Genomic DNA, 24,151 nt, shown 5'->3' on the forward strand with positions numbered 1-24,151 from the left:
CATCCCCCAAGGGAGGCTCTGAGTGGCCAGGCTCTGCCTGGGAATGAAACTGACAAGAACCATGCAGGCAAGCAGCCAGGAAGGCAAACATTTCTGTTTCAGTTCTCCTGAAAAGGGAATTTTTCTTGAAAACCCTTCTCATGAACAAATACAGCTGCTGGAAAGGCAAGGATCTCAGCAACTCAGGCTTCCCTCTCTGCTCCAGGGCTGGAGATGCACAGGAGGATAAGCTCTGTGATTGACAGATGGCAGTGACCAATAGAAGCTTCAGATATGTCAGTAACTTCTCCTTTTCCTTAGCTAGGCTCCTCAGTACATGCTTTGAGAGTAATTTACTTCAAGGTTTTTCTTCAAATATTCTGTCTGGTACAGAAAGGAAGGCCAAACTCTCCTTTTTGTAAAGGAGTTGTACTACCTGCCATTGCTGGTTCAGATTTTCTTTCAATACTGCTGTTTTCACACTTGAAAAATTAATGTAAAGCAGCAACGGCGGGAGATGGGACACTAGAGGGTGAGGGCTCTGACTTACTACAGAGAATTACTTCCCAGGTATCTGTGTGGTGGGTCTTGCCAAATTGCTCAGGGTCGGTCTAATCGCTATATTTGGAGTCAGGAAAAAACGGTTACTCACTTCTCGTAACTGTTTTTGAAGAAGTGTTGTTCATGTCCATTCCAATCAGGTGTGTGCGCACGCACTCGCACAGTTGTTGGATCATATTAAAGAAGTTCTGTATTAAAATCACAAATGAGTTTGATTCCCCACAGTTTAAATTCCAGGGTATTACTAATTAAGAGGTCTCTTGGTTTTTGGTACTGTTTCTCTCCCTCTCTGTGTGAAACTCGCAAGCTGCTAATTGTGTTAGTACATTCTAAGACACAGTCTGTTTTCAAAGCAATTCTTTGTAACAACAACTACTCACACAGAGAGAGAGAGAGACTCAAAGCAATACTCTAACAGAAAGAGCACCCAGAGATTCCCCGCTTTTTGTTGTATTCATCTCGCTTTAACAATTGTGATTAAAATAGAGATAGAGGATGTATGTGGATGGATGCTTAGTGCGGATAATAACTGAATGATCAGGGAGGTGCCAGCCTAAGAATCCAGTGTCCATCGGCTGAAGAAGGCGTCAAGTGGAAATAACCAGAGGACCCCCCGGAGGGCAAACTGGAATCCACCCAACAGCCTCAAGGATGGGAGAACCAAAGAACAAGATAACATCTGGCAGCACGGAGCCGTCAGGAATGTGCTAGCTGCTGATTGATTCAGCAACAGCATGATGAAGCAATTCCCAAAGACTGGCATAGGAAGAAATTCCTATAAAAATGGACTCTAGAAAGTGAGAACTTTGGGGTCTGATTCTGCAAACCAACTTCCAGAAGCATCAAATGAGCATCCGACAAGGCCCTGGCTCCCCCCTCATGTCCAGGCCACCTGGCCAGTGGCTTGGCATGAGCAACTCTAAGGCTGGTAATTATGATAACAACCTTGCAGAACCTGTGTGTGTGTGTGTGGGTGTGGGTGAGAGAGAGAATAAACATGAAATTGAATGGAATGTTATAGCTATAACTAACTGCTTACTATGATTCTTTCTGTATTCACAATAAATGTGGCATTTTGCCTTTTCCTCTTTAATAAGATCCTGCTGGCTTTTATTTTATTGGTATAACACAGTGGCCAGAAGATTCTTCCCCATAGCAGCATCTGTCGGGTCGGTCTGGGCGCTCCCTGGAGTCACACCTTCATGACGCTCAATATAGAGCCCTGCCGACCAGCCACCCCTTCAGTTCCTTCTTGCCGGCTACTCCGACAGAGGAGAAGGAGGGTGGGTATTGGAATGGACATGAACAGCACATCTCAAAGTTACTGAGAAGCGAGTAACCATTTTTCTTCTTCGAGTGTTTGTGTGTGTCCATTCCAATCATGGGCCTCCCAAGACAAAGTTCAGGAGGTGGGATCGGAGTTGTTCACGAATTGGAGTACTGCTCGTCGGAAGGCCGCATCATCTCTGGCCTGCTGGGTGACCACATAGTGCACGGCGAAAGTGTGTATGGAGGACCATGTTGCTGCTCTGCAGATTTCCTGGGGGGGGGGAACCTGAGCCAGGAACGCTGTAGATGAAGCCTCACCCTGGTGGAGCATGCAGTGATCGGAGGTGCAGGAACACCTGCCAGGTTGTAGCACTCACAGATACAGGACGCTATCCATGACGAGACGCGTTTGGATGAAACAGGCTGACCTTTCATCCCGTCTACCAACAACTGGACCGATTTTCCGAATGGTTTAGTTCTCTCAATGTAAAAGGTCAGAGCCCTGCGGACATCCCGAGAGTGGCCACTTCCACTTGGGTCCTGGAGCAGCCTTTGATCAGCTAGTCATCAAGGTACAGAAATACCTGTACTGCTCCCTGCCGCTGGAATGAGGTTTAGAGTGGAAAACCAGGATGAAGATGTCCTGGTTGATGGTGAAACTGCGACAGAACCTTCGGGAGGAAAGCAGGGTGAGCACCTGAGCTGAACTGCGTCCTTCTAGAACACGGTGTAGGGAGGGTCTGATGTTAAGGCCCTGAGCTCAGACACCCTCCTGGCCGAGGTTATTGCTACCAGGAATGCCACCTTGTAAGAGAGGTAGAGCAGGGAGCATGTTGCTAAAGGCTCAAAGGGGGGCCCCCCCATGAGCCTAGAAAGGACCAAGTTGAGGGCCCAAGCAGGGACCGTTTGATGGACATGAGGGTATAACCTGTCGAGCCCTGTTAGGAATCAGCCGACCACAAGGTTAGCAAATACTGAGCAGCCCTGCACGCCTCGGTGGAAAGCTGAGATGGTAGATAAGTGCACCCTTCTTGAAGGCAACGAGAGACCCACCTGCTTCAGATGGAGGAGATAGCTTCAGTGCTGCACATTTTGGACTAACGTTGGGGGCAAATGGCTCAGCACCAATCAGATTGAAAATCCCTTCCACTTGGCAAGGTACGTGGCTCTTGTAGAGGGTTTCCTACTGCCAAGGAGGACCTGTCTAACCTGGTCTGAACAGGAAAGCTCCAACGGATTTAACCATGGAGCGTCCACACCGTGAGACTGGAGGTTCGGGTGTTGGAGACGTCCATGTTCTTGTGTGAGAAGATCTGGGGAGAGCGGCAAGGTAATGGGGGCTCCCACAGACATTTCTAGGAGGGATGCGTACCAGTGCTGACAGGGCCAGGCCGGTGCTATCAGTATGACCCGAGCTTGATCTCTGCGGATCTTGAGCAGCATCTTGTGAACGAGCAGTATTGTTGGAAAGGCATATATGAGAGAACCTCCCCAATGGAGGAGGAACGGATCTGCACTGGAGCCTGGGCTGTGATTCTGGAAGGAGCACAACTGCTGGCACTTCCTATTGCGTCACATGGCGAAGAGGTCTATCAGGGGGAACCCCCACCTCTAGAAGATTGAAATTGTGATGTCCGGGTGAAGGGACCACTCGTGGCTGTGGAACGACCTGCTGAGGTGGTCCTCCAGCTCGTTCTGTACCCCAGGGTGGTATAATGCCTGAAAGTGAATTGAATGTTCTACACAGAAGTCCCACAGCATGAGAGCTTCTTGGCACAGGGGAGAGGAGCGTGCACCCCCATTTGCTGATAGAGAACATTGCTGTTGTATTGTCCGTCATGACTGAAACACATTGTCCGGTTAGGTAAGGGCAGAATGTCTGGCATACTAGGCACACCACTCTCAGCTCTCTGACACGGATGTGGAGACCCAGATCTGCCTGCAACCAGAGGCCTTGAATTCTGCAGTCTCCCAGATGAGCTCCCCAGCCCAAGTCTGACGCGTCCATCACCAATGATGGAGATTGCTATGGGGCAGCAAAGGGAACCCCTGGGCACAACTCCTGAGCATTGATCCACCACTGGAGTAGAGGACCGGGCCAGGCAGGGTCGCAATCCTGTCCAAGCTGGGCAATACACTGACGCGAGCCACGACTGGAGCGATCAAAGCTTGAGTCGGGCATGCTGCACCACGTAGGTACAGGCAGCCATGTGGCAGAGAAGTTTCAGGACGTTTCTTGCTGTAGTGATGGGGAACTGCACGAGGCCTCGGATTATGTGGTTGAGGGCCTAAAAGCTCGCTTGTGGCAGGTATGCCCTGGTTTGGGTCGAGTCCAGCACTGCCCCATGAACTCTATCCTCTGGACCGGAGACAGTCGATTTTGCTTCGTTTAGGAGTAGACCCAGGTTGTCGAGGATGGCTCTGATAAATGTGACCTGAGCTTCCACTTGGGTCCTGGAGCGGCCTTTGATCAGCTAGTCATCAAGGTACAGAAATACCTGTACTTCGTGCCTCTGCAAGAATGCCATGATGACTGCCATGCACTTGTGAAGACTCAAGGTGCTGCTGACAGGCCGAATGGGAGGACAGTAAATTGGTAGTAGGTACTGTTGACCACAGACCTGAGGTACTTACAGTGGGGCTGAGAGATTGTGATGTGAAAGTACGCATCCTTCAAGTCGAGGGCGGCATACCAGTCTGCTGGATCCAGTGAGGCGATGATGGAGGCCAAGGAGACCATGCGGAACTTGAGTTTCTTTACAAACTTGTTGAGTTCTTGCAGGTCCAGGATAGGCCTGAGGCCGCCTTTGGCCTTCGGTATTAGGAAATACCGGGAATAGAAACCCTCGCCCCGTGTTCCTGAGGAACCTCCTCCACTGCCCCTAGTGATAGGAGCAACTGCACCTCCTGAATGAGGAGTTGCTCATGAGAAAGGTCCCTGAGGAGGGACGGGGAAGGGGGGTGGAAGAGCAGGAGGGCACAGAATTGGATGGAGTATCCCCTCTCTACCATGCAAAGCACCCAGCGGTCCGAAGTGATACAGGATCATGCACGGTAGAAAGGGGACAGTCGGGAGCAAAAGGTAAGGCAGGGTAGATCCAGTCTCTGATCTGGTGCGCCATCCTCAACAGCACCTTCAAAAGGCCGGTTTAGGGTCAGAGGGCGGCTTGTGCTGGCCAGAGCCCTGGCCTGAAGATGGGTGTTGCCTCCTCCTTCCACTCCTGTTCCTCCTCCGAGAATCGTCCTCTCGATTCTGTTGATGGAATCTCAGAGGAAGTTGTGGTCTGAAGTGTCTCCCCTGTGTGGCAGGAGTGTGCAGGCCCAACGACTTGAGAGTGGCTTGTGAGTCTTTCAGGTTGTGTAGCCTCTTGTCTGTCTTTTCAGAAAAAAAAAGTCACATCCTCAAATGGGAGGTCCTAAATAGTCTGCTGGAACTTGGAAGGGAGCCCTGAGACTTGGAGCCAGGCGCCCCTCCTCTTGCCTACTCACATAAAAAGCTTACTTTACACTGTATACTCCTGGGGGAATTATGCGCCACTGTGCAATGCAGAAGCAGAAATTAACATTGCGCACACTGAATTTCCTCCCCCGCCCCCAAAATGGGCTGCAGTGCTGCTAGCCGCCACTAGGGGTCACTGGACTCAGCAGAGCCCAGCTTGCACATGGAAGACACTGCTGGAGGGGGGAGCTAGAGAGTTCCTGGCAGCTGAAGTTTCCAGCATGCCCTGAAGGAAGGAGAGGGCAATGTGCAGGAAACTGTGCAAACCTAGGACCAAGCATCAGGCTGTTTCTCCCTCTGGATCCCTGGGCTTGTGGGGGGGTGGGGGTGGGGGAGAATGGGTGTCTGGGCAAGAGGGGCCCCCACAGCTGGGCTGTTGCAGGGGGCCTGCAGTTGGACTGTGGGGAGGAGAGGGTTCGGGTGTATTGGCTGAAGGGTGGAGGGACGCACAGAGAAATAGTAACTGGGTGTCATGGAGGTTTCTTGAACTCTCTACTCCCTGAGAAATTTGTGTCTGTCTGTATTATTACATATATATATTTGCTAACAAATATTTTGAAATAAGTTACCAAAATAACTGAAACTGGCATGATTATGTAGTGTTATTTTGAAAAATAACATTTGCAGATTCTAAAAATATTGTGCGCAGAATTTTAAAATTTTTAGCGCAGAATGCCCCCAGGAGTAACTGTACTAAAATATTTAGCCTAGAACTACTTGTTTCTTTTTTTTTTGGCAGGGAGGGGGAGAGATGGGGACTAAAGCAATCAGGGTTAGGGGAATAGAGCACTGGGAAATCCTCAAGACCCTCCATTTGATAAGAAAAAAAGGCACTTTAAAAATGACATGACATAGCAGCTGTGCAAATTCCTTATATCTCCTCTTCTGAAGCCCAGCTGATAAGCTGTTAGTTTTGTTTTTTTCCAGAGTGCTTGAAAATACCCAAGACCTTGTCCGAATGAGGGATGTGCAGCATTTCAGGAGGAAAATGATCCGAAGCAACATGGTGGGGAGCAGCAGGGAGAGCAGAGCTGCAGGCCAATGTGACAAAAGCAGAACAGAATGGCAGAGTGAACAGTGCATTAGTGTTAAATTAGCCACCCAGGTTTAGCCACTTGCGATTATAGCTCAAGTTTTATGAACATGACTTTTTTCACAAGAAATGTTTAATTTTTATTAAATTAATTATCAAAACCTTTTAAAGTCACAAAAAATGTTTAAACAAATATGGGTCCATTTCAAACCCTGCAAAATGGAAACAATTTTGAGTTTGTGATTTTTAAAAAAAAATTTTCCACTCACAACACAGCTCATTTTATGATACATGTAAAAGTGATTTTTATTTTTATTAATGGTTAACATTCATGCCGAAAATCAGGTTTACATTGAAGGGGGTGGGGTGTGAACTCTCCTTCCCTATTCAGCCTGCAGGAAAACAGTTTGCACAGAGGCAGGAAGTGCTTTCGAAACCACTGCAGAGAGGCTGGCACTCTGTACAAAGGCTGGAGCAAAAACTGTAGAGTGCATGCAAGATCTGCAGTCTGCCACTAGCTCTTCTTCCCCCACACCTCTTGCCACTACAGAAGGGAAAAGGTGTCTCACTTGGCATAGCTGTTCTTGCATCACCACAGCTGGCTTGCTGAATCATAGCTTTATGGGTATGATTGCAAGAAGCATGAAACAATTACAATTCTGACACTTACAAGTAGTTCTTGAGTACTGGCAAAACAGGAGCCTAATTCACATTTCTGTGCAACTTTTACCCAGATGGCTTGAAGATACTTCAGTAAGGCACATGAGATTCATATTCATTAGACTTTTTCCCTAACTTCCTGAAATCTCAGACAAGTGGGCATGTTAGGTCCAGTGAAGAGAGGACTGCGGAAAACGGCGCAGGCTGCAGGGATGTGCTGGCTGCTGCTTTCTGTGGCTCCCATTGACAACGAACAGCGAACTGCGGCCCCTGGGAGCTGCAGGGGGCCATGCCTGCGGACGGTCAACATAAACAAAATGTCTTGCGGCCCGCCAGTGGATTACCCTGATGGGCCACGTGCCAAAAGTTGCCGACCCTTGTTATAGTCAATTATTGTTCTAGACTTTTTCTCTCTGTGGGAGGAAGAGGGTTTGAGAACCTGTTGCGTAACCCAGTTCACACAAGAGACAAATAGAAGATGTGTCGAATATAAAAGTAATAAAGATGAAAAGCCTGAGAAGAATTCTGCAGCATTCTCAGAAGTGTACTACTGATATCAAGGATGATATCAAATAGTGTACTGGTATAGCAAGCTAGTCTGAACACACTCACCTTGATATGGTCCTCTTTTTCATGAGTGTAAAGTGGGTGGTTTCCTGGGAAACTTGTTAGGCATAACCCTTAATTGTGTTGGCCCTGAATTCTTTTGAGCTTTGGTTTGCATTGGTTTCTGAGCTCACATGCCATCCTTTTATGGTTTCCACCTTTGCAAGTGGGTGGGTCATCATGTTTGTTACTGAGGTGGTTCCTGGGATACAGAACTCCCTCCACACTAGAAACCTCATTTGGTTCCTCTCCACTTCGAAAAGGCAGTTTTTAAAGCTATTTTCAGAATAACTTAGTATCCCTATATTTATCTCATTCCCCTGAAATCCATTTCTCTCCTTTATTAAACTGGAAATCTGACACTTGTTTTGGAGTGCTTGTACTTCAGCAGGATTTATGTTTTAAATATATTGCACTGTGTTTTATCCTGTTGTATAGCATCCAAGGATTTGGGCAGAGGTAGGGAGGGGAAGAAGCTATATACGTATAATAATTTCAGAAATAAGTATTGAAATATTAAAGTTTTCACATTATAAGCCAAAAATTGTTAAAAACCCAAGGAGGGTTTTTTATTTTTATGGTGTTTCAACAGTTCTATTAAACTAATGTCTAAATCAGGGGTCTCAAAGTCCAGGCCCACGGGCGATCTGCGGCCTGAGAACCTCCCCACTGCGGCCCACAGAGAAGACACGCATGCAGACACACTGCCGGCAACGTCTACTGCAGGTGCCGCCCTCCACAGCTCTCATTGGCTGCGGGAGAGGGACAGAGATACCATCAGTAGTCACCTGGCAAAATCAGCCATGGAGGCAGCATCACTTTTTCCCCACAATGAAAATAAACAAGTCAAAATACCGAACACAACTATTTGATGCACACCTTGCTGCAATCCTGAAGGTTTCAACTGCTCAGTCACTGAGACCAAACATCAACAAACTAACAGAACTGAAGCGTTGCCAGGTGTCTGGCAAACACTAAAAGCTCTCTGGCAGGTGAAGAATTGTATAAAGTTGTATGACAGTTTTATTATTTATAAGAAATTCAAAATAAAAACTACAATATAAACATTTTCTTTCTGAACACCATCTTCAGTGATATTGACCTGCTGGGAGGATTTGAGGACTGGCACTGGTCCTAAGGTAAATTGAGTTTGAGACCCCTAGTCTAAATGATTAGAAAGAAGGACTGGAGGAAATGTCTTATAAGGACTGGTGTGTAGTAAACTGATTTAACACCGAGTGAGAATCAGAATGCAGTTCATGTTATAGCAACACTTGTTCAAGTTCTGGTGAGATAACTATTCTCAGTGCTCCAATCCACATCTCCAGTGATTCTGATTGACAATTCCTTCATACCCCTTTGTTTATTGCTTTTTGAGAAACAATCTTCTCAAAAAAAAGTTTCCTGAATGGAATAAGGTCTGATTTTTTTTGTTTATTTATTCTGGAAGGGAAAGGAAAAAAGGTAAAGTTGGTGGCAGACCTTCAATAAGCAGGTATAGATGCTGTGTGATAAATGCTTCCAATCTTCATTTTGGGGCCACCGGTTTTATGAGAGATCTTCATAGACCAAACAGTTTTTCAGTACAAAGCAAAGTGCAGACTATGTATGTGCACATATATTTTTTAAAGGCTCCCACTGAGTAATAAGTTTCTCTTGAATAGTTCACTTAGTACTGATCATAGCTCACTTCCTCTCTGGGATTAGCTCAAAGCAGTTTTCAGACAAGTTTTTATTTCAGCCTGTTACACCTAGCCACAGCTCACTTCCTGCCCCATCACTAGCAAACATGTTAGTACAGTAGCTAATCAATTTAAAATGACTTACTCACTCTAGAGAAATTCTAATCTGGTTTCAGATGAACCAATAAATTCAGATTGCTTCATATCAAAAGCAGCACACAAAAAGGAACTATTAAAAGCTGAACAGATTGGTTTCATAAGATTCCTTCAGCTTGATCTGTAGGGGTCCAAAAACTATACTAAGAGTCCAAATTCAAGTATTTTCAAGCTATTTCTACCTTTTAACTCATCAGAAAATTTATTAAAAAAATACTAGTTGCACACATAGAATTGCATGTATCCAGACTTGGGAAATCTGCTGTTGAACTTGCCAAACTGCCAAAATGGAGCCTGTGAAAAGCAAAAACGAGAATAATCTTGACAACAGTCGCTAGGAGTCAAAATGGTAATTCACTCCTGTCAGGGTTCCTTCCCCACTCTGAACTCTAGGGTACAGATGGGGGGACCCGCATGAAAGACCCCCTAAGCTTATTCTTACCAGCTTAGGTTAAAAACTTCCCCAAGGTACAAACTTTGCCTTGTCCTTGAACAGTATGCTGTCACTACCAAGCATTTTAAACAAAGAACAGGGAAAGAGACCACTTGGAGACGTCTTCCCCTCAAAATATCCCCCCAAGCTCTACACACCCCCTTTCCTGGGGAGGCTTGAGAATAATATCCTCACCAACTGGTTACAAAATCAAAGACCCAAACCCCTGGATCTTGGAACAATGGAAAAATCAGTCAGGTTCTTAAAAGAAGAATTCTTTTTTAATTTTTTAATTTTAATTTTGATTCTTATTTTAAAAAAAGAAAGGTAAAAATAATCTCTGTAAAATCAGGATGGAAAATACCTTACAGGGTATTCAGATTCAAAACACAGAGGATTCCCCTCTGGGCAAAACCTTAAAGTTACAGAAAACAGGAATAAACCTCCCTCTTAACACAGGGAAAATTCATATAAAACAAAAGATAAACTAATCTGCCTTGCCTGGTTTACCTATACTGGTTGCAATATTGGAGACTTGGATTAGGATGAGTTGGAGAAGATGGATTTCTGTCTGGCCTCTCTCAGTCCCAAGAGAGAACAACCATGTAAACAAAAAGAAAAGGAGTACTTGTGGCACCTTAGAGACTAACCAATTTATCTGAGCATAAGCTTTTGTGGGCTACAGCTCACTTCATCAGATGAATGCATCTAGCTCACGAAAACTTATGCTCAAATAAATTGGTTAGTCTCTAAGGTGCCACAAGTACTCCTTTTCTTTTTGCGAATACAGACTAACAGGACTGCTACTCTGAAACGATGTAAACAAAGAGCACAAACAAAAGCCTCCCCCGCCCCAAGATTTGAAAGTATCTTGTTCCCTTATTGGTCCTTTGGGTCAGGTGCCAGCTAGGTTAGCTGAGCTTCTTAACCCTTTACAGGCAACAGGATGTTGCCTCTGGCCAGGAGAGATTTTATAGCACTATATACAGAAAGGTGGTTACCCTTCCCTTTATATTTATGACAACTCCACTTAGTCATAACAAAACACTTATTTAGCTTCTATATACTAATATACTGAAGTCAAATACCTCTGACCTTGTAAGGCAGACAGCAATCTTAATAGGGTTCATTGCCACAAGTCTTACCAGATTTAGATACTCTCAGATAAACTAATGCACACGCCCAACGCCAGACTACATAGCTATAGGAGATAAAAGATGGAAGTTTAAAAAACACTGATATTCACTGGGGGAATGGAACAAACCCTACTCTAATCCCCTCCAACCAAGTGAAGAACTTTAACACTTCATCGATTTATTTGGTTTGACTAAAAGTTGTTAGAGGGCCAGAAAAAGACTAGCTTCAAAAGTTTACAAAACAGTGTTAGGATAAAAGCTCAGAGGAAGTCTAACAACTTCACAACTCATACAAGGGAAATAACTTATTAAATTTACTCACAGGAGAGGCCTCCTCACTGATGAAGCAGAGAACTCACTTGAGCGGTTCCTGCCACATTCCCAAAGCACACACACCACTTCATGCCTGGAAATGTTTAGAACAGAGGCAGTCTCTCCCTCACGTGTCTGTTCCCAGGCTAGGCACTTTGACAAATCTTAATCTACAAGGGATACAGGAGAAGTTCAGAGTACTACCTTGCAAAATAATAACTAGCAAGCCAAATGGTGTACACAATAGCAATCCAGGCAAATTCTTTTCATTCTATCCTTTTTCAGGCTCCCACTCCTCCCTATCTTTTTTGCTAGCACACTCAAAAGTAGAGGAGCAAACCTAGGGCAAATAAACAGCTGGAATTTAGTTATCAACTGGACATGGCAAGAAAAAATAAGGTAGTGTCAGAATACTGCATAAAAGCAAACCAGAAAGGTAGCTTCAACATGAATCATGGAGAAAGGATTTGTCTCTCAAACTGACTAGTCATATGCTCTACAGTAGACTTAACTACAGAAGAAATATATTCTCATAATGGGGTGTTTTAGAAGTGTTGCAAAGGTTTTGGTACCTCCTTCTAAATAAGGTAGGACGTACTCCAAAGCCATAGACAAGAAACACCCAGAAATAAAATATTTCCCCCTTAGGCCATTTCTGTGTAAAGATGCAAATCTTACATTATGCTAAAAAGCTGACATCTTAGGTCAAGGGCACTTCAAGTGACATGCAGAGTTCTAAGTGACCCATGGCTGACATAAGCCACTCTCTTTCATATTGAGATGGCCCACAACCTACGTATTGCAAATAGCACTGCTGTTCAGTGATCTTCACCCTTATTGCTGACACAGCAAGGCATGATTTTTGTGTAATGATTAACAAGCAAAGATAAACTGCTCTTAAAGCTCCTAGTAGGTTGCCACAGTGGCCCTCACTTTCCTAAAATCTACACATCCAGTTATAACAAAAAGCCAAACAATGGTGTGAACAGCTTCTTCAAAAAACCCAAAAGGCTACAGACTCAAATCTGGAGAAAAATCGCTTCCTACTATGCTCCTCTCCTTCCTACTATGCTCCACTGACAGATCTTTCATTAGAAAAGATATGCTCTGTGACTATCTTGCTTTTCACTATTAAAGATGGCATATGCAAAAGCCTCAATACCCAACCATAAACCTTCTGTTATCTTCTTCCATGACTAAACTAAACCAAATACCAATAACTAATTATACATTTCTGCTTGTCAGGGTTCCTTCCCCACTCTGAACTCTAGGGTACAGATGTGGGGACCCGCATGAGAGACCCCCTAAGCTTATTTCTACCAGCTTAGGTTAAAACTTCCCCAAGGCACAAAGTCTTTGCCCTTGGATTAGGTAAAACACTGCCACCACCAAGGTGATTTAACAAACGATCAGGGAAAGGACCACTTAGAGTTCCTATTTCCCCAAAATATCCCCCCCCAAGCCCTTACACCCACTTTCCTGGGGAGGCTTAAGAACAAACAAGATAAGCTCAGACCGGCCTTGGATTTTTAAGACCCAAAAACCCCAATCAGATTCTTAAAAAACAGAACTTTATTAGAACAAAAAAAGATAAGCGAACAACTCTGTAAGATCAGAATGGAAGATAATCTTTGAGGCAGTCAGATTCAAAACATAGAGAATCCCTCTAAGCAAAACCTTAATTTACAAAAAGACACAAAAACAGGAATACACATTTCCTCCAGCACAGCGAATTTCACAAGCCAAAACAAAGAAAAACCTAATGCATTTTCTAGCTAGATTACTTACTAACTTTACAGGAGTTGGAGGGCTTGCATCCTTGATCTGTTCCCGGCAAAAGTATCACACGGATAGACAAAAGTCTTTCCCCCCCTCCAGATTTGAAAGTATCTTGTCCCCTCATTGGTCATTTTGGGTCAGGTGCCAGCCAGGTTACCTGAGCTTCTTAACCCTTTACAGGTAAAAGGACTTTGCCTCTGGCCAGGAGGGATTTTATAGCACTGTATACAGAAAGGTGGTTACCCGTCCCTTTATATTTATGACACTGCTAAATAAAATACACATTTGGCACAAAGACAGTTTTATAGTTGATGCGTGTTAATGACTGTGAGTGAATTATAAGTGAACGAAGCATGAATATATCTATATCTGCTCTATATCTTTGTTCTGTATCTTCCAAATGCCAACTCATTAATCACATTTGTTTTATGAGTAATTAACACCCAAGACAGATGGGCATGAAAATTGGGTAAGATAAAACAAAAACAAGCCAGGTTGCTTTATTAATTAGGACTGCAGATGTGCGCATGGTGCAAATACATATTGTTGTGCTCCTCTTCCATTAACTCTGTCCATATGAGCCTGTAGAGAACCAAAGAAAAGTAAATGTCCATCAATTTAAATTCTCTACAGGCTCCCAAGAACCAGTACAGGAGGGGAGGGGGAAGAAGGTATGCAGTGTGTTCACATCACCAGCACATCTGTGACCCCAACAAATGAAGAGATCTGGGTTGTTTGCACGTGCTCATACTTCAGTAGCTGGGAGCAACACACTTTCAAGCCCTTATTTGCACAAGCTGAATTCTTCCAAGCCAAAGGGAAATGTGATTTTTTTTTTGTGGAAGTTTAAAGGTAGAGAAAACTCAAATTACTACTAATTGTTTGTGATACCGCAGCAATTTGGACCACTAGTCTGTGCTTGTCATCCCTGACAATGTGTCTTTATTAGGGCTACTGATGAATCGGTTAACTCATGTGATTAACAAAAAAACTAGCCGCAATTAAATAAATTGTTATTAATCGCACTGTGAAACAATACAATACCAATTGAAATTTATTAAATATTTTCGATGTTTTTCTACATTTTCAAATATACTGATTTCTATTACAATAAAGAATACAACGTGTATAGTACTCACTTTATATTAGTTTTTATTATAAATATTTGCACTGTAAAAATGATAAGCAAAAAAGTATTTTTCAATTCACCTCATACAAGTACTGTAGTTCAATCTCTACTGTGAAGCGAGCTTTTGGTTTCCATTACTTATAATGCTACTGGCATTGACATCACAACAGTTGCACATTAGAATCAATGGTAGAAAGAGTTTCAAGATTGGAGAGAGAAGAGACAGAACAAACCTGTCCCCAAAAAAAGCCATTTATCCCCACGTGCCCTAAATTCAGGTCTTTGTAGCTGTTCTAGGGGATAGACCATGGATGCAGGTTTATGAGTATTACTACCTCTGAGATAATGGACCAGTTCCTTTCACTCAGGCAATAGAGGCTCATGCTTTTAGATCTAGCGGTCCTTGGAGCACAGTTACACAGTGGTACTCCCTGTGGGGAGTTGAGACAGACCTCTGAAGTTTGGGACCAGCATCTCCAGCCACTGTAAGTGTGTAACAGTTGCTAATAGCATGGCTCTGTCCCTGCCGTTTCCCCTCCCCGCCAGTGGCTAGAATATGTAACTTGCTTATGAGTTTGCTACTAGACTTGAGCTAGTGGATCAGGTCTTTTAGTCCAAGCTGTAGAAGCTCATGTTTTCAGATACAAGTGACCCATCCACTCTACAAGCCACCACTGTGTACCACCACAATGTATGGGCACCACCTGCGGGAGATTGAACCCAGGACCTGTGGATCTAATAGCATGAGAATGTTGGTGGTGGTAATTTTAAACACATTAGTGGGACACCGTACCACATCAGTTTTCTAAACTGAACCATAGACAGAGGCAGTACATGGGGGGCATACACGGTAAATTTATAACAAATCAAGAGTAATCTCCATAGGGAAAACCAGTACTCAGTTTATGGCCGTGACATCCAAATGGCATGACTCAGCTTTGTGGTGCTATAGCCCTATTTGAGGGCTACTCACAACATGATGTCCCAGTTCAGCCCTGGAAGAATCCACCTTGCCACTTGTCAGCAGGAAACTTTCCAGCATGTGTACAGGAGACCTAAATTACCAACTGATACAAAATGTAAGCTTTTACTGAAAATAGTTTCCGGTCCTCATAATTGCCAATATAATCTTCCAAATGTGAAATGAGTGCAATCCAACACAGGGATGTCTTTCTGGGTCTATAGATGGTTCCACTGCCTGTGGTAGTGCTCAGCATTGCCAAAAATCTCTTGTCAGTTTCACCCCTAATCAAAACCCTATGTGCAGTCATGAAACTCACGAATCCCTTGAATTTCAGGATGCTATTCATGCCTGGGAAAGGTACAAGCCACTGCAAAGACAGGTGCTAGAGCTACTCAGGAAAGAAGGATGAAAAAATACAGAGGCGGGAAAGAGGGTAGCAAAGTACTGCTTCCCAACCTCTAGCAAACCCAGGGAAGGGCTCTTTGTGGGGAGGCAGGGCAAAGATACAAAAACTCTTTTCTCCCTTCTAGTTGCTGGATGGAGGTTAAGTCTCAAATTTCAGAGGCAAATGTGACAGCTAGAACACCCTAGCAAGGTCCAGGAGCAATACCCCTGATAGAAATTCCGACATTCTCTCCATTCACAGCAATTCAGGACTGAAGGAAGGCGTGTGTTCTCACCAAAATGTTTCCCCAAGAACTCAATGTTGAAGCCCCCCGACTTCATTCATATCTACATTTGGCTAACAAGTGTCTGGATAACAAATGTTTCAAGTCCTACTCTACATCCAAGATTAGCAGCTTCAGAGAAAACATTAAACCTAAAGAACAAGGGCACAGGCATGCCTTTCAATGTCTTACAAAATTATATCAAAAAATTCAATTTTCATTAGACTACTTATTTTGCTGCAATATTTAATAATTTCTTAAACAGCCCTGATTTGTATATCTCAAAGTTCGATACCAGCGATTCTCAAACTGGGGGTTGGGACCCTAAAGTGGGTCACGATCCAATTTTAATGGGGTCGCCAGGGCTGATTTATACTTGCTGAGACCCCGGGGCCAAAGCCCGAGCCCCACCACCTGGGGCCGAAGCCCAAGGGCTTCAGACCTGGGCATCAGGGCTCATGTTACACACCCCCTGCCTGGGTCTGAAGCCTTGGGCTCTGGCCCCCCACTCAGGGAAGCAAGACTCAGGTGGGCTCAGACTTTAGTCCCCCCTCCCACGGTCGTGTAGTAATTCAGCCTTGAGACAGACACCCGGCGTGGAAAATTTCAGCCCAAAAATCTGACAAAGTTGTAATCAATTGAAAACAGGGCGTTACAATGGGAAACATTGGGCAACCATAATAATAAGCAACGCTGCGAGGTCTGCCTATAAAACTCTCACACCAGTTTGATACAGAGTGAAGTGAAAAACCATCAAAGGAGCATGGTTGGTTCTTTCAGTCAATTGTGGAAGAAACGTAATGGTATGGGGGGTGTATTTCTTTTAAATATCATTACACTGATGGTCTAACTAATAATGCAATATAGAAAGAGTTATTAGTTCTAGTCTCCAATTCTGCCTTGCTGTCTTGCCTCCATTAAGTGTTGTACTGGGCCTAGCTACCACACATGAGATCATTTCTCCCTCTATGACATCCCAGAAGAGCTAGATTCCACTAGAATCATGAAATTGTCAGCTACTGGAGCAGTTTATCAACATGGGAGACTAAACACCGAAAACGGACTTAGAGTATGGAACATACTGAGGGCCCTACCAAATTCACGGTCCATTTTGGTCCATTTCATGGTCATAGGGATTTTAAAAATCCTAAGTTTCATGATTTCAGATATTTAAATCTAAAATTTCACAGTGTTGTGACTATAAGTGTCCAGACATAAAATGGGGTTGGGGGGAAGCAATGTTATTGTGGGGAGATCACAGTATTGCCACCCTTATTTCTGCACTGCTACTAGCAGCTGCGCTGCCTTCAGAGCTGGGCAGCCGGAGAGTGGCAGCTACTGACTGAGGGCCCAGCACTGCCGCCAGCAGCAGTGCAGAAGTAAGGATGGCAGAGTATGGTATTGCCACCCTTACTTCTGTGCTGCTGCCTTCGGCACTGGGCCTTCAGTCAGCCACCGCCACTTTCCGGCCACCCAGCTCTGAAGGCAGCGCCCCAACAGGAGCAGTGCAGAAGTAAGGGTGACATGGTATGGTATTGCCACCCTTACTTCTGCACTACTCCTGTTGGGGCGCTGCCTTCAGAGCTGGGCGCCCGGCCAGCAACCACCACCCTCTGGTCACCCAGCTCTGAAGGCAGCACAGAAGGAATGGTGGCAATACTGCAATCCCCACTAAAATAACCTTGCAACCAACCTGCAGTCCCCTTTTGGGTCGGGACCCCCAGTTTGAGAAACGCTGGTCTCCCCCATGAAATCTGTATAGGGTAGGGTAAAAGCACACAAAAGACCAGATTTCATGGTGGGAGACCAGATTTCACGGTCCATGATGCGTTTTTCATGGCCATGAATTTGGTAGGGCCCTAAACATGCTACAAGAAGAGAATGATCATGTTTTATCACATACTGAACAAAAAAATTCACCTCTATAAATGGACTTTCCTCCAATGAGTTCCATTCTCTCACACACACTCACCCCCCAACACAACAGAGTTACTTATTCCTATCTGCTGGAACAAAAGAGATTGATCTGTTTTAAACAGTACAGCACTGATAAAGCCCATAAAATATCAGCTTTAGCAGATACCTAGAACTAATATTTCTCCACAGTACTTATAGAAGGTTTGTCCACTATGCATTGTTAGCCATGTACCATACTTCCCAAATTGATAAGCATGGCACACAAGGCACACCCTGAGCAACAGAAAACCAGCTAGCAACAGCCAAAACAACGCACTTTACACATGGAGCCTGCTGCAAAGGGAAATTAGGATTGTTATCTTTGTAAATCACTGGATGCAGAAAACTGACCTCAGTCAAAGTTTCTCTTTGCTGCTGGCTCCATGTATAAAGTGCTATTGCTCATCCTATATAGCATAAAAAGAAAAAAGGACGGGGGAAGGATAAGGAAAATAATCCACGTTTTCCCTTCCAAGAATTTCACAAGTCTCTAACGGTTAGGGAAGAGTGATATTTTGATGGCCTAAGAAATTTGTTCACTCCTGCTAATTAAAAATGTTTTCTAACAGAGATGGATAGCTAAAACTACATTCATCTCCAATCTTGAGCAAAATTCCAGAAGACAAGCAAATTGACTTCTGTAAATTACAAAACCTAATCTCATTTCATGTTCCTTGCAGCGGTTGGGAGCACTGAAGAGGCAAAACATGGCTGCCAACAGTTACTTCTCTAAATAAGAGATGGCAGAGATGTTCCCCATAATTTCCTTACAAATGTTTACCCAGGTGGGATAGGAGACAATAAATCACTTCTAAATTGTAATGGGACAAAAGTAGGGTGGATAAAAATCGGTGATTTTAAATAAATAAATAATAAAAATCCTTTTTTTTTTAATTTAAATTGGATTTTTTTGATAAAATGTTTGAGGAAAAAACCAATCTAAAGATAGTTTTAATTAAGATACATTATAGCTCAAAATATCTCATCATGGAATAGGGATTATAAATTCTAATTCTATAGTATGAAACAATATATACATGTAATATAAATATATATGTTTTGAAAAGCTTTGTAAAGGAGTTCCAATAGTTCATGGATTAGGGACCCTATCTTATGGGGTTCCAGCGGCTTCTGTATAGATTATTTAGGTTAATCTTCCTATCTACCCAATGGGACTCGGTGCTCAGTCTAGAAGATACCATCAGAGGTGCTTAGTTTTGTAGTTCTCAAACCGTAGATTTGTGTCTCCAGAGATAACATGCTTAACAGCAAAAATGTTTTAAATAAATAATATATAGAGGTGAGAAATAAACCTCAACCCTATTGTCCCTCTGCAAATTTGCGTACACAGTGCCAATTCCTTACCTCTCTCTAAAAGTGCAAAGCTTCAAAAAGTTCAGTGAATAGAAGATTGTTGGGGGAGGAATGGATCTGGACAAGGAGATGAAGTCTGGAGATAAATGTGAGAACGGAGGGACAGGCAATAGAAACAAAAGTGAAACTGTTTGAACAGCATATTCCACAAGTCTTGAGGTCTTTTTGAGTGTGGCCTTCATTGATTTGAGATCTACCATACCATTCTCTCGTTAGAAGGGAAAACCTATAATGGGAGCAGACCGTAAAAGAGACCCAGTTTGGGAATATTTTAATGAAGTTCCTCTACCTGTGGGTAACACAGGCATGCATGCAAAATGCAAACATGCAACAAAGAAATGCAAAGCCTGGTTACCCCAATGAAACAACATCATGAAAAGTGTTCCTTCTCAGGAGGAAGCTGTGATGAAGATAAAAGGAACATGTCTGAACAGGATCTTCAGATTGGTCGACTTTTTTATTTCATACTTCTTTCTTAAGGACTGCCTGTCTTCTTTCTGGACTATTCTTGAATTCTCATATTTGAGCAAAAAATATAGCTATTACTCTATAGTACTACCTTCCTTTTACAATTTCACCTTTAAAATAGTAATGTCAGTGAATGCAAAGAGTAATACTAAATGAGCAGTATGGTGGTAATTAAATAACCGCATTGACTTATTTTGTTTAGGAGAATCTATTCTCAACATACAGGATTCTGAAGACTATCCACCTTCAAAATCACCATCATTTTCTATAGTTACAGAGTTATCTGCCAATGATAGTGTTTCAGTCACATTATGTATGTCACATAGCCACAGCATATCACCTGTAGCAAAAAAAAAAAAAATCTCCATCACCCAGAAACAACCATAGATAAGTTTGTGATAAGAACCAGCAGATTACAAAAAGAGGTAATTGATGAAAAAATTGCATGGTTTTTTTATACAACAAACTCTCCTTTCCATATGATTGAGAACCCACACTTCATTAACATGGTTCAGTCATTAAGACCAGGATACAGTCCACCCAACAGAGCAGATGTCGCAGGCAAATTGCTGGATAAAGTGTATGAAAGAGAAATTGAGCAGTGTGCAAAAGGTTTAGAGCAGGGATGGGCAAACTACGGCCCGTGGGCTGGATCCGGCCTGTCAGGGCTTTGGATCCAACCCGCGGGATTGCCACCCACGTGGCACCGCGGGGCTACAGCAGGCTCCCTGCCTGCCCTGGCCCGCGCCGCTCCAGGAAGCGGCTGGCATCACATCCCTGTGGCCCGGGGGGGGGGGGGGGGGGGGACACGGGACAGAGGGCTCCAGAAGCTGCCCTCGCCTACAGGGAGCAGTGCCTACAGGCGAGGGCAATGCACAGAGCCCTCTGCCCTCCCCCTCAGCGGCCACAGGGACATCATGCCAGCCACTTCCGGGAGCGGCGCGGAGCCAGGGAGCCTGCCTTAGTCCCGCTGCGTGCTGCTGCCACCCTGGAGCCACTCAAGGTAAGCAGCGATGGGCCAGAGCCCGCACCCCAAACCCCTCTTGAACCCCGCACCCCAACCCTCTGCCACACCCTGCTTGCACCCAACCCCCTTCCCTGAGAGCCTGCTGCACCCCTCCTGCACCCCAACCTCCTGCCACACCCCTTCTGCACCCCAACCCCCTGCCCTGAGCCCCCTCCAACACACTGCACCCCCTCTCACATCCCAACCCCCTGCCCCAGTCCTACATTCATGGCCCTGCATGCAATCTCCCCACCCAGATGTGGAACTTGGGCCAAAATTTTGCAATTTTGAAATTGCAAAATACTTCCGTAACACCCACTTTGCAGCAGCTACTCTGAAAAAAGTGCGAGGAACCAAGCTAATTCTCCCACAAGGCGTGCTATGGAACACAATAGTGGACTGTTTTGAGCACTATATCAAGAACTAGCCTAATCTGATGACAGTTTGTGAACAAAATCGTGAAAAAATAGATGGCACGGTCACAGCCAAAGTTCTCAACATTGGACGTAAGAGAAATAGGCTGAGTACCCTGAAGCCTATTTCTGAAGCCTTGAACAAAATGCAGGGGAAATCACTGTTTTATTGCTGACGCTGTTGAAATTTGGAAGGAACTGAGTGAGATCTTAAAACGAGAAATATGCAATGACAGAGTTAAATTACAAGCATTAAAAAAACAAATGGGACAAGCACTATCTCCAGCTCATTTTCTTGCAAATACTCTCAATACTCAGTACCAGGGTCAAACCTTAACTGCTGAAGAAGAGAAGTTGGCTATGACATGGACATCCAGCAATCATCCCTCCATAATGTCAACTATAATGAACTTCAGAGCTAAGGGTGAACCATTCAAGAAATACATGTTTGCTGATGATGTTTTAAAGAAAGTCACACCAGTGAACTGGTGAAAGTCACTTAAGCACTTGGATTCAGAGACTGTTGAAATGATAATCTCACTTTTAACAGCAGTAGCTTCTTCTGCCAGTATAGAGAGAATATTTTCTACCCTTGGACTAATTAATTCTAAATTGAGAAATCGTTTGGGACCTGAAAAAGCAGGAAAGCTTGTTTTTCTTTTCCAGATTATGAACAAAGAGGAAAATGAAAGTGAAGATGACTGAGTTAGCTACAGAAGCCAGTATTTTAAGTTTCTCATGTTGACCTGGCCGACATAGTCCATTTAATTTTTGTGGGGTTTTTTAAATATTTCATTTAACTATTTTAGTTGAAAACAGTTTTAACAAAAAAAACCCTGATTTTAAAAAACCTGAATGTTTAAATTCAAAAATTCATATGCTTGTTTTCTTAAAATATTGTGTGTTTGTTGTTGAAGAAAAAAAATCCAGAATATATAATGTTGTGTTAATTAAATAAAACAATTTAAATGTCTGTCTGGTGATGTTGCATGGCAAGAAAATCCTCCAAATATTAATGATTAAACTGTTGAATTGGAGATAGTTCACCTCCCAATGACTTCATAAATATCTGCTTCAATTACCTTTGGTAAATGAAATAACCAATCATTCATTTTCTGATATAGCTGTAAAACTAATCTGAAAAGTTTTCAAAATAAATCACTTAAAAAAAATGTAGGTTTCAGAGTAGCAGCCGTGTTAGTCTGTATTTGCAAAAAGAAAAGGAGTACTAGTGGCATCTTAGAGACTAACCAATTTATTTGAGCATAAGCTTTCGTGAGCTACAGCTCACTTCATCGGATGCATCCGATGAAGTGAGCTGTAGCTCACGAAAGCTTATGCTCAAATAAATTGGTTAGTCTAAGGTGCCACTAGTACTCCTTTTCTTTTTTTAAAAAATATATAGTGTGTACCTTCTAAAAATTAAACCGACATCTATCTCTGAGTTGTGAAGAATATGTATTAAGGTTATAACAACCGACAAGAATGCACTTTTATGTAGAAATCCATGATTAAATTGTGTCTTCCTGACTAGTGATTTAAATCATGATTTCATATTAAATCAATTTCATTTAAACCAAATCCACCCTGGACAAAAGTAAATATGCCAGTAACAGATTCCAGAAAATGTGTCCAGACAGGACTGAATATCAAGAGTAGTGAAGGACTGAGAATCCTGATAGAGCACACTTCAATGTCAGTAGATAACTTGTTATTCCAGAGAAATAAGACTAGCTTTAAATGGATATAGAGAAAGTTAAAGTTGTCTTTTCTTGGTTTCTCTCTCTCATTCTTCTTCCTTTCAATTTATGTTTCTTTTCTTGCTTTCCTTGAGAAATTACCTTAAAAATTCGACCAAAACATAAAAACTGTGGTTCCGAGAGCTCTGGTAGGTTCCACAATTGCATCTAGTGACAGCGTGACTATACCGGATGTGTCTCAGATTTCTCCTATAGCATCAGTAGTCTAAGAGTTTACCAAGCATGAGCCTGGCTGTGTCATACACAAGACAAGTCTTGGGGTTTATTCCAACCACAAACTGCATGTTGTGATTAGAGCCCCCATCTAATCCGCATCCAGAGGGATGGAAGTTATGATAAATCTTTGAGAGCCAGATACACACAGGATTCTGAAGCAGGGGTAGAATCGACCCTTTAAAGGTAGAATATTCAGAATGAAGTACAGGTCAATTCGAAAGAGTATGACAGACCCAGATTCCCTGACCTATTTGCAACAGAAAAGAAACGGTAAAGATTTATAGTAGACTACTCAAAGATTTTTATCTTCTGTTTCCACCTGCTGGGCAAAGGGATAACCCCTGTGGTCTGGAGAGTTCAGGGATAAACCCTCAGTGCTACCAAGACAATGAGGACCTCCAACCCTCCTCAAACCACACATATAAGATGGGGAAGAATCTAAACATGTGAAAGAATTAGCATTCATGAAAGAGAGAAGTTAGTAGCATTGCCTTGACACAGCAGCTAAAACAAATGCCAGCACAAGCCTCCACCCTATAGACCTCAATCCTGACTATGCGATTCCAATCACAAGTCTCTATGGAACAGAAACTGACAAACATACTGATTTATGTCAAATAGCATAATGGTTTTGAGACAGAACAAGGATTAATAAACCAGACATGTTAATTTAGGAACAAATTTGAATTACCATTTCCAGAGATACATTCAACCCCTCAACTCTGTACACAACCTACATCCTATACACACACACACACCCCCAGTTGTAGGACAATTTGGGGTTGTTAAAACGGTGATGTAGATTACTTATCCTGTCTCCAAAGCTGTTTTACAAGTCTGAATCCTGGCCTACAACATAAAACAGTTTAATATAATCTTCCAGGGAGACGAAGTTAAATCACCTTTAATTTTCAGTACAACTGCATTAATAATACTGTAGTATTACCTAACGTTAATTAGCATTTTGATGTTAGCTAAGGTCTTGCCATCCCTTCTCCACTCCTATTAGAGTTGCCTTATTTGCTATAAAAAGAACCATAGATTCTGTGAATAGATAGCGAGAAACTGTTCTGGAAGATATTGTCTTAAAAC

The 24,151-nt window shown here is 43.2% G+C and overlaps 2 protein-coding genes across 3 annotated transcripts in view; both read right to left on the reverse strand.

The window, feature by feature from the left end:
* Window positions 1-24,151, reverse strand: part of PAK2 (p21 (RAC1) activated kinase 2) — a 75,542-nt gene that overhangs the window by 37,944 nt on the left and 13,447 nt on the right. The window lies entirely within an intron of this gene.
* The window catches only part of PIGX (phosphatidylinositol glycan anchor biosynthesis class X), a 69,608-nt gene continuing 47,822 nt past the window's right edge, over window positions 2,366-24,151 (reverse strand). Inside the window, exons 9-10 of the mRNA XM_074963261.1 lie at window positions 4,431-4,621; window positions 2,366-2,480 (exon numbers count right to left, since the gene is read on the reverse strand). Of these exons, the coding sequence (XP_074819362.1) occupies window positions 2,366-2,480; window positions 4,431-4,621 (306 nt within the window). The remainder of the gene's footprint in view (window positions 2,481-4,430; window positions 4,622-24,151) is intronic.

The sequence above is a fragment of the Natator depressus genome, chromosome 9, assembly GCF_965152275.1.
Source record: "Natator depressus isolate rNatDep1 chromosome 9, rNatDep2.hap1, whole genome shotgun sequence".
In the NCBI taxonomy this organism is placed as follows: domain Eukaryota; kingdom Metazoa; phylum Chordata; order Testudines; family Cheloniidae; genus Natator; species Natator depressus.